The 10,336-nt window shown below is 36.4% G+C and overlaps 1 protein-coding gene across 20 annotated transcripts in view; it reads left to right on the forward strand.

Moving 5' to 3' along the window:
- Window positions 1-9,427, forward strand: part of inpp4ab (inositol polyphosphate-4-phosphatase type I Ab) — an 82,984-nt gene extending 73,557 nt beyond the window's left edge. For 19 of the 20 annotated variants that reach the window (XM_079841514.1, XM_079841523.1, XM_079841512.1 and 16 more), the window contains one exon: window positions 7,994-9,422. In XM_079841514.1, the coding sequence (XP_079697640.1) occupies window positions 7,994-8,126 (133 nt within the window). In that variant the 3' untranslated portion in view covers window positions 8,127-9,422. Of the gene's footprint in view, window positions 1-7,993 lie in introns of all 20 variants that reach the window. The other variant, XM_079841506.1, reaches the window with a different exon arrangement.
- The last annotated feature ends 909 nt before the right edge of the window (window positions 9,428-10,336 follow it).

A 10,336-nucleotide genomic window follows, 5' to 3' on the forward strand; every position in this document is an offset into this window, starting at 1 on the left:
GTTTAATTCATTAACATTAGTTAATGCATTAGGAATCATGAACTAGCAATGGCCATTACTTTTACAGCATTCGTTAATCTAGATAATGTTAATTTCTACATACACTGCTGTTCAAAAATTTGGAAAAATTCTGTAAGATTTCCTTTTTTGGAAATAAAATCATACATTATTCAGCAAGGACTAATGCATTGATCAAAAGTCACAGGGAAGACATTTATAATTTTTCAAAATATTTATTTTTCGAAGAAATGCTGTTCTTTTGAACATTATTAATCAAACAATCATGTTAAAAATAGCATGGTTTCCACAAACATATTAATCAGCGCCAGTATTTAACATAATAATGATAATGATAATAAATGTTTTTGAGCACCCAATCAGCAAATAAGCTATTTAAAATAATAATAGTATTTTAATATTTCACAGTATATTACTGTTTTACTCTGTTTAATCAAAAATATTACCAACCCCTTAACTTTTGAATGTTAGTGTATACTACTACATTTCAATTAGTGTAAATTAGCATTTCTTAGTATATTATAATAAAGTGAACAACTTTATATGTATAAATTAGAGTAGAGTAGATAAAAATAAGTGCTGTAAAAAAATGTTCTTCATTGTTAGTTCATAATATTTAATTCATTAACTAATGTTAATGAATTGGATGTTAAGGTAAAGTATTACCCACAATGCACTGTGCATGATCTGCCATTGCGCTGTGCTGGCTGTCCCTTGTGTGCGTGTGAGATTGAGTGATTGTAGATGCATCTCAAAGAAAGCCAGCAGTCTATTTATACCTATACCTATATATATATATTTATATATTATTCACAAACCTGTATGTAAACAGTTGGATCTCCTTATAGATGCAGAGATGCTGTACACAAGATTGTCTTCATGTTTACAGTTGGTTTGTCATGATGGCTCTGTTGGCCTGTTGTATGCTGGGAGGATGCTGAATTTGCATGGCCCAGTGTTGGCAGCAGCCGCAGCCCCCATATGCCCACTTCTGTCCAACATGGAGCCCATTTCTTTACTTTAAATGGCAAAGATGCAGAACATCACTCTTAATTTTCTCTTTCTTTATTCTCTCTCCTTCCCTTTTCTGTGTCTATATTTCGTTTCCTACTTCACGTTGTCTGTTTTATGTCTTTTGGAATTACTTTTCGTTTTACATTCATATCCGACGGATGGATTCAACTCAACGCCTTTTCATCATGTCTCCACTTAATCTTCTCTTCAATTTTTCATTTCATGATTACTTTACATTAATGTTGGAACCACCTCCGTGGTCACGTCACCCCATCCTGTGCATGTCGGCCCATTCTGTTTGTCCTCTCTGGCCTTTGCCGCTGCTCCCTCGTCCCCGTCCCTCCGTCCCTGCCCCTCTCTGCAGCATTGGGACCAGGGAGGGGGTAATTCAGAAGAACCTGAGCGGCTTATTGCCCGTACGTGACTTCAGGCTGGACCCCAGTCTGCTCTACTCTCTGCCCCTTCTGGCCCTGAGCCCAAACCTGCTCATCGTCTGGGTGTTCCTCAGCATAGCCTACCTGCTGGCCAAACTCCGCTGCAGCTGAGCCTGAGACCCCCTTTTTTTCATTTTTCTTTCTCTCTCTCCCTCGCTCTAGCTATCTCATTACTTCCTTTCTCTGTTTTTCACTTTCTCCTCCTGTGGTTGAGGAGCTGTTTGCAGACTCTGGTTAATTTCAGCTCTTTTCTCTAAAGGCCCCGATATACTCATGGCAAACAAATATTTTTCAGTCTTCGCTTGGGGATAAAAAGAAGATCAAAATACATTAGCAGGTATAATGTTAGCGAACATCCCAACGCTGCTGAGATCGCATTTCCTCTCACTAGCAAAATTAACACACGACAAAAATGATAGCAATGAGAAAACAGCCGTTAAGAAAGCATCTGATTATAGTGATTTGGTTATGTTTGCATTAGCTCTGCAATTCGTCACTCCTGTCAAGTTGTGTTTATTTATATAACACTTTATAAAACAGATTGCTTCAAAGCAAGCAGCTTTAGGCAGTGTGTCCACCAAAGCGCTTTTTCACACGCATATTTTTACAATTGTTTTCAAAGGGAGCGCTGCGTTTTTAGACCGTAGATTTCACGCTGAAACGCAGAACGCTTGATATTTTTTTACCGGTGGCCAAGAGTTGAAGAATGTTCAACTTTGAGTAAAACGCAGCACTCATCACTGTCACTTTTTACCCGGCCATCCAATCCCAGTGGAGGAGGGGCGGGACAAATACCACACCGACAGAGCGCCTAGCGCTTTTAGCCTTTGGTGAACACACGGCCTTACAGTATTAAATACTAAAAACTATCAGTGTCACTTTCAATTAGAGCAACAGCTTCAATACTATAAAATAACTTTAAAGTATATGACTTTACTCTTGTCTGACCTCGACAAACTGAACAGAGGTAATCAACCAGAGAAGATTTCCACTTCGGAGCCTCAGAGCAAACCTCACACCAAATATTAATTTGAATGTGTTTACCAGCCATAGTGAACTTTTCTGGAAAGTTCACTTTGGGAAGCTTTCGAATCCAAATTTGTTTTGACCTGATGTTGTTCCATAAGATTTTGTTGACACCAGTTCATTCTTCGATTTCGCTTGAAGTATATCGGGGCCAGTCTAAAGGTCTTGGTGTTTCTTTCTGCCTTACCTCTCTCTCTTCTTAAGTAATCTTGGATGATGTAAGAGAAAAGTTTGTACATTAATTTGTGACATATTACAAATATTCTGAATTATTTTAGATGGTACATTGAACATATATATTTAAGACATTGATTTATTTATTCAATACTAAATATTCTTATAATATAAAACTGTTTTATTTATATTATTATAACAAACTATTACTCAGCACATGCATATAGTGTGCTGGTGGTCCGTACAATATTTATAATAATGAGATATTGTTTCTGTAACAGTATCATGGAATTTTCCAGTGATTTTTGTGGTCGATTTTGTTACGTCTTCCATGTGTTTCTATCTAAATGCAAAGCTAAGGCCTGGCCAAAGCTAATTTCAACTATCATCGCACTTGCTTTAAAAATGTATTGCACTTTAGGGTGTTAAGTGTGTCCATGTCTTCCCCTGTTTTGCAGGAAGAAAACTTTTTGTTCTTTTACCATGATTGGTCTGCACTGTTTGCAGCCTTTCCAATCAAACTGTTAAATTTGGCCATATAAGATTGTATTTTCAGTCAGGGAAATCTAGATATGCACTTGAGAATTACTTTTTCACTGTCAGTTGACAGGAAGTACATGGCAATAGGCTTTATGTGTAAAGGAATGTTCCGGGTTCACACAAGTTCTGTTAAACACATCTGAGGCATGCGACCGATTACCACAGGCAATTTTCACTCGTCGCTCAATTTGTAAAAACAAACACAACCTTCTTTACATTAATGCACTAACAATGAAAGTCTATGGTGCGAGGAAGGAACTAACATTAAAATACGCCATTTTGAAAGTACAACCACTGCTTGTTTTTACAAATTGAGAGACATAATCAATGTCAGATTCACTTTATCTTGTATTGAACCTGGAACAGTCCTTTTAGGATGGATCTGTTTAGACGACAAGAACATCCATGTGTTGCTTTAAGTAAAAGTGTCCTTATGCAGGACTAATGAATAGAATGTATGTTATTTTGCCAAAACTAATCATGACGTACAGGCTACAAATCTTCAGAATTCTTCCCTTATTTATATGTAAATTAATATTTTATATGTAAATATTTGCCACAATGATTAGAAATTACATCATTTTAAAGGACTCCCAGTTTAATCGTGCTTCCCTCTGTGCCAAATTAGAAATGGCCTCTCTGTGCTTTGTAAAATTTGTCTGGCCACATGCCACGGCCAGTACATCTGCTGTTTACAAGTTAGCACTGCTTGAGTTTACATGCTCTAAAGAGCTGCCCATTACAAGAACGTTATGTTTAAACGAGAGGGAGAAAAAAATTAACCTTTACCAGGCTTTCATCTGACCCACTAAAGAAATTGACTGTCCCAAAATATCTCCATTTGAGATGCTGAAGGGATTCATTTATAATGATGTTGCGGCTCTGTGAGTCTATTTTTGCTCAGTTTGCTTAAAGTCAGAGATGACTTCCAGACTTTTTCCTGTTTGTTTTAAATCATGTTGGATAATGTTACTAGCTGTATTCTGAGTATGAGTACATCTCATACAGTAAATTGGAGAATGGTTTGGTGAGTGATTTTGAAGTCTGTTTAGACAGTGACAGTCTAAAATACTGCCTCAGGTTTGGATGAATGTCATTGGTAGGTTTCAATGAATAGAATTTAAGGATAGGTCTCAGTTTAAGTTTGATAGCTTTAAAGTTTGATCATTGGTTTTAAGTAGGGCTGCATGATTATGACAAAAAATCAAATTCTAGATTATTTCCCTTGATATTGTAATCTGATTTTTTATTATTAGTTGTATTCATTATTATTCATTTAATTTCATAAATATTAAAACAGCTGCATGTCAGTGTAAATTTTAATGTTACATGTCTAATGTTTAATGTCTACATTACGAACAAGCTGCGCAACATCTATCCAAATAATTGCAAATTATCAACTGTGTTTTTTGCCTGGGTTCATGTGCTTCTGCAAATATTTCACATATAACTTTCTGTTGTCATTATTGATAGGCCTCTTGACTTAAAGGTGCAGTGTGTCAATTTTAGTGGCATTTAGCGGTGAGGTTGTGAATTGCAATCACCCACCGCTCACCCCTCCATTTCGAAGCACATAGAGAAGCTAGGGGGGCCAAACAGGACAAAAATGTTGTTGGAGAGTGCAAAGAGTGACTAGCGCTCTGTTGAGCAGTTTGTCCGTTTAGGGTAACTCTCTCTCGCTCTCTCTCTCTCTCTCTCACACACACACACACACACACACACAAAGGGGGCAGCAAGCGCTGCACACGCAACGACTCAGCAAAAAGGTGCTTTTCAGAGCAACGCGCGGGCCGCACTAACACTAAACTTCGATGTCAAGAAGGGGGCCACAAACGGCCCGCGGGCCGCGAGTTGGAGACTCCTGTTCTAAGATAATAAAAACATAACGGTACATTATGTAAGGTCTTTATATGCCACTGAAAACATAGTTATGTATATTATTTCTGTCGGTAGATCCTCATAAATAATATACACTGCACCTTTAAATGCCTCTGATTCACACAAAATACCAGTTTGTGTTTGTTCAAGCTCTGCAAAAAACATGTTCTATGGAATGCTGTACTTGACATTCATGATTAATCGTGGTAGTCATACTTATAATACATTTTTTGGATTGATTGTGCAGCCCTAGTTTTAAGGATCAATTCTTGGTTTGAAGCTGTATTGGTAAATTTTTTGGGAACTATGTTTTTTAAATGAGTATCTTAGGGAATAGTTTTGTGGACTGGTTTAATGAATTTGCCTGATTAATAAATAGGCTCAGCAGAGCACAGCTCTTTTGATTTATTGAGCTTTCATGCTCTGAGAATCATAATTTTATAAAGATAATATACAATATGCAGTGTTGTTTTTATGCTTCCTCTTACAACAGTTGTACATTTTTAAATGTCAAAATAGATTTCTTAGTTCTACCTCGTTTTACACTTAAAGCGCGTGAATTGAGCATACATGCTCATTTAGTCAAAAACAAAAGGTCTGATTTGGTTACTAGAATGGAAATTCATGAAAAAACGTTTAGCCATTAAAGTGGGGAATTCACCCAAAATTGAGAATTCTGCGATCATTTACTCACCTTTGTATGTTTCTTTCTTCAGTGGAACTTAAAAGGAGATATTTAGATTTGAGTCCAAGCTGCTCTTTTCCAGACATTTTTCTCATACGATTTTTCAGTTAACAGCTTAAATGTCATTCTGTTTATCACACAAAACTGCCTTATAGGGGTTTAGAAGACTAAGGGCAAGATTTACTAACAGCTTGCGCCAGCGCAAACCCTCTTTTGGCTTTATTAAAACTACTGTCTGGATTTACTAAAGGCACGCAGTGATAAATTAGCTCTGAAAAGGCGTGGACAGAGTTATTTTTGCGGCTTACTTTATTACATGTGCATTTGTAGGAGTTTCCCTTTCAGGTGTAAAATGCATGGGAGGAAAGTATTTAAATGAATCATGTGAGGTCAATTTACTGGTGTTCGTCATTATTTGCCGCCCCAAAAAAGCGTGTCTTAAACCAGATGCTAATGGGTAGATTGCGCTGGTCATTATGGAAATGTTCCGGCTGCGTCTGTGTTAATTAATTTGCGTGGCGTCAGTAGATCACGCGCAGAACTGTCCACTCCCATGAGCGCTTTTATGGAATTATGCTCTCTGGCGCTTAAAGGGATAGTTCACCCAAAAATGAATTTACTCACTCTTATGTTGATCCAAACCTGTATGAGTTTCTTTCTTTTGTTGCACACAAAAGAAGATATGGTCAATGACGACCGTTAACTGTCTGGTTACCAACATTATTCAAAATATCTTATAGTTGAACAGAAGAAAGAAACTCATATGGGTTTGGAACAACATAAAGGTGACAGAATTAACATTTTTGGGTGAACTAACCCTTTAAGTATACTTCGGCTGTCTACGTTCCACTATGGTCCATTTACTGTCCGTGTGAGGTAATTTTAATTTACGCGGACAAGCCGGACATCCACGCGCACGGTCCACGTGCAGCCCAATTTTTGTGACCGTGTGTACGGTGTGTACAAAACGCAAGGTGAATGTTGAGACAGAAGAGTCCACTAGGTGACAGTATGCGCAGTTGTAAATGTAATGTACTGTGGAGTAGTCAAAGAAGAGTGTGTAAAGAGTTATTAGCGATACAAAACTGTAAACAAAGTAGCTTATCCTTTGCCATCGTTTTTGATTTGGTTCTTGTTCTAAAGTTTGCATGTAATGGCGGATATGCTACTTTCCTTTTTCTATCCTTCCGAGCAAATGTCCTGTAAATAACACGACTCATTGCAGCTCCCTGACTTCTGATACAAAAAAGCAATTTCACTGCCCATGTGTCGAGGCACCCATCCACGCTTATCCGCAGTTGTGTATACTTTGAAAGCTGCGCGCAAGACAGAGTGGGACACGGAAAATGAAGTATACCCAGGCCTTAAGTGCACAAAACATGATATAGACTACTCTTATGGTGCTTTTTTTCAGAGCTTTGATAGCCGCTGTTGATCTACTTTTATTGTATAGAGCAGCATGAACATTTTTCAGAATTTCTACTTTTGTGTTCCATGGAAGAAAGTAAGTTAAATGATATAGATGAGAATTACCGATTGCACAGATGTTTCATTTCTAATTGGACAGTTTGACAAAGACCTGCACCTGAAGTAAATCGTACCATATCATGCTTACTGATTTCATTTACATTACAACAGTTGACAGAGTTATAAGGGTTTAATTTATTGTTTTTAGTTTAATATCATTAAGATATTTATGTGTAAGCATATTTTTTGAAAGTATCAACGATTTCTTTGTATAATATAAAAGACGGTTGTGAAACAGAATTTTTGGAAATGTGTCGCCCTGATCAAATGTAATTATTTACCATGAATAATTGTTTACAATACCCTAATACACAGCCAATGTAGCATGCTGATCTTAAAGATTTCTACACTTTTGTCAAATTTGCTTCAGAGCATTGACTGCCTATGTGCTACCTAAAAATGGTCCTAAAGAACTTTTAGTGACCCGCTTTTCTTATCCCCAGAGCATTTTCAGCTTGTGTTAACTGTATTGTGACGTGGTTTGTTTATGCTGCTTTTTTTGATGATGACTAGCTTTGGCCACCCTCATTTTCTCTGGTCACCCATAACACTCATGCTCATAACACTGCTGAAATGTCTGCTGCCATCTTTTGCGGCTGTGATAATTTTTGCTTGTGATTTTTCTAAACATGGCTTCATGTTCTGTTTGTTTTCTACTTGTTTTTACACACTCAATCCCACCCCATTCCCCTGCCAGTGAGGGCTGCCGCCGTGAGAATACCACGAAGAACATTGGATGTCGCAAGTATGCCTTTAACTGTCTGCAGCTGAAGGCCTTTCCTAAATATTACAGACCTCCCGATGGCACTTTCGGAAAAGTGGAGACTTGATGAAATGACTCTTGTTTGGATGTAATACAGATAGATTATTAATTATGATGTTACACAAGTCCTGCGCATTAGAAATTCAAGCTTCTTCAAGTTAAGCGACTGTAAATCTGCTCAACGCAAATGCTTGTATTTCAATTTGTTCCGATGGTTATCGCACATTTACATTTCAAGCATGAACTTGAAGTGGAAATGTTGACTGCACAGATTTGTATCAGTAGATGCAGTAGATACAGACTACATATCTGATCAGTTCTCTTTCATAAGCTCAATATCATCAAACACATATGTATTACATGTAATGTTGTATTTTATCATATTGGCCCTCTGTAGTGCACAATGAAGGGTTTAGTCATTTTCGCTGTGTATTTCATAATCCTGGCCCCTTAAAGTGCATAATGGAGGGTTTCGACCTTTATGCTGTATTTCATACTGTAGCCTTGACTGTCTATCGCAAACTGTTATGTGTTTAGTACGTTAAGCTACACCTTGTGCAGCATAATAGTAATCCGTCTCATAGCTTAGAGTCACATGACTCTTCTCGGCTTGTGTTCGTATGTTGAGGCTCCACCATTTTCAAGTGTCATTTCCCGTTCCTCCCATAGTCCAGCGGAGAAACTTTCGGGAAAATAAACCAGGTTAGAGTTGTTTTATGCATTTTTAAACCTCATTTATCCAAACAGTCCATCCTCTCAGTTTCTTCAACTCTGAGGTTGTTCTTCGTGAAAACAATGTCCTATTCAAGTAAAAGAAATGAACAACTGGCAAGTTTCTTCTATGGGCCAACGTAGAAAATGAAGGCAAAGTGAGATCAGTGTATCACTGTGTTCAGCTGGCAGCACTGACTCTGACAACCGTATGACATCTTTCTAATAGATGATGATGATGTCGTGTTTTTAACAAGAGGTACATTCATAAATGGAATATCGATACATTGAGAGAGTACAGTACAGTGCTAAGCACTCATGAAATTGACTGTGAAATGTGAATTTGTTTGAGTCATGCAAATTATTTGTTAAAGGTTATTCTTTCGTCATGTGCATATCACTGTTGTTTTTGATTCTGTTTTTGACACTGATGTTGATTCAATTATTGTATGCTTATACAACGTTATTTAAGAGATATGCTCCGATTTTTGGATTGATGTTGATTTGTATTTATTTCTTTTTATGATAATGATATTGTATCTTTTATGATGCCCTCTTAGATATAGTATGTCTGTCTAGAACAGAGTTCTGCTGTATTAAAATGCTGTCATCAATATCTGATGCCATTAAAGAGAGAATATAAGACCATTCACATCGATTGTGTTCTTTTTATCTTGGTAAATCTTTTCTGTCTCTGTGCATTTTGGATGTGTGGGGATGTGTGTACAGGTTAAAACCTGGTAAAACTTACTATAATTAATGCAATTATCTTTTATTTTTATTGATTTTTTTGGTTGGTTGGAAATCTTGTCAGAATGCATGGATATTTTTGAATGGTCGTCAATGGAGGAAGATGCTTTTTGCTCATAATGGTGTTATACTACTACTACTACTACCAATAATAATAATAATAAAAATAATAATAATAATAATGCTTATCCCAGTACCTAAAAAAATTCTTGAAAGAATAAAACAATAAATTAAGGGATTTAAATAAATGACAATAAATTGAAATGAACTCTGGAAAAATGGTAATGTAAAACCGTGCCTAAATTAATAGTTTTTTTATATTTTTATTTATTTAACATTACTAAATTAACCTAAATATATTTGGTTACACCAGCAAAACTAAATTTAAGGGTAAGGTCAGGCAAAAACAACTCTTTAACGTAACATTTGCAGGTTACCGATGCTTTAGGCTTGTTGCATGGGTAACACTTTACAATAAGGTTCCATTAGTTAACATGAACCCACAATGAAAAATACTTCTAAAGCATGTATTAGTCTTAGGTAATATTAATTTCAACATTTATTAATACATTATTAAAATCAAAGGTTTGGTAACACTTTATTTTAATGTCCTTGTTGCATGTTACATGTAGTTACTATAGTAGTTACTATGGTTACACTTTATTTTAAGGTGTCATTGTTACAGTGAAATTTATATATTTAAGTACTCAGTAATATTAATTAACATATTAATTGGATACTCAGTAGTATTTAAATATATAATTACACTGCAACAATGACACCTTTAAAATAAAGTGTAACCATAGTAACTACTAT

Source organism: Gobio gobio, assembly GCF_949357685.1.
Source record: "Gobio gobio genome assembly, chromosome: 17".
Classification (NCBI taxonomy): Eukaryota; Metazoa; Chordata; class Actinopteri; order Cypriniformes; family Gobionidae; genus Gobio; species Gobio gobio.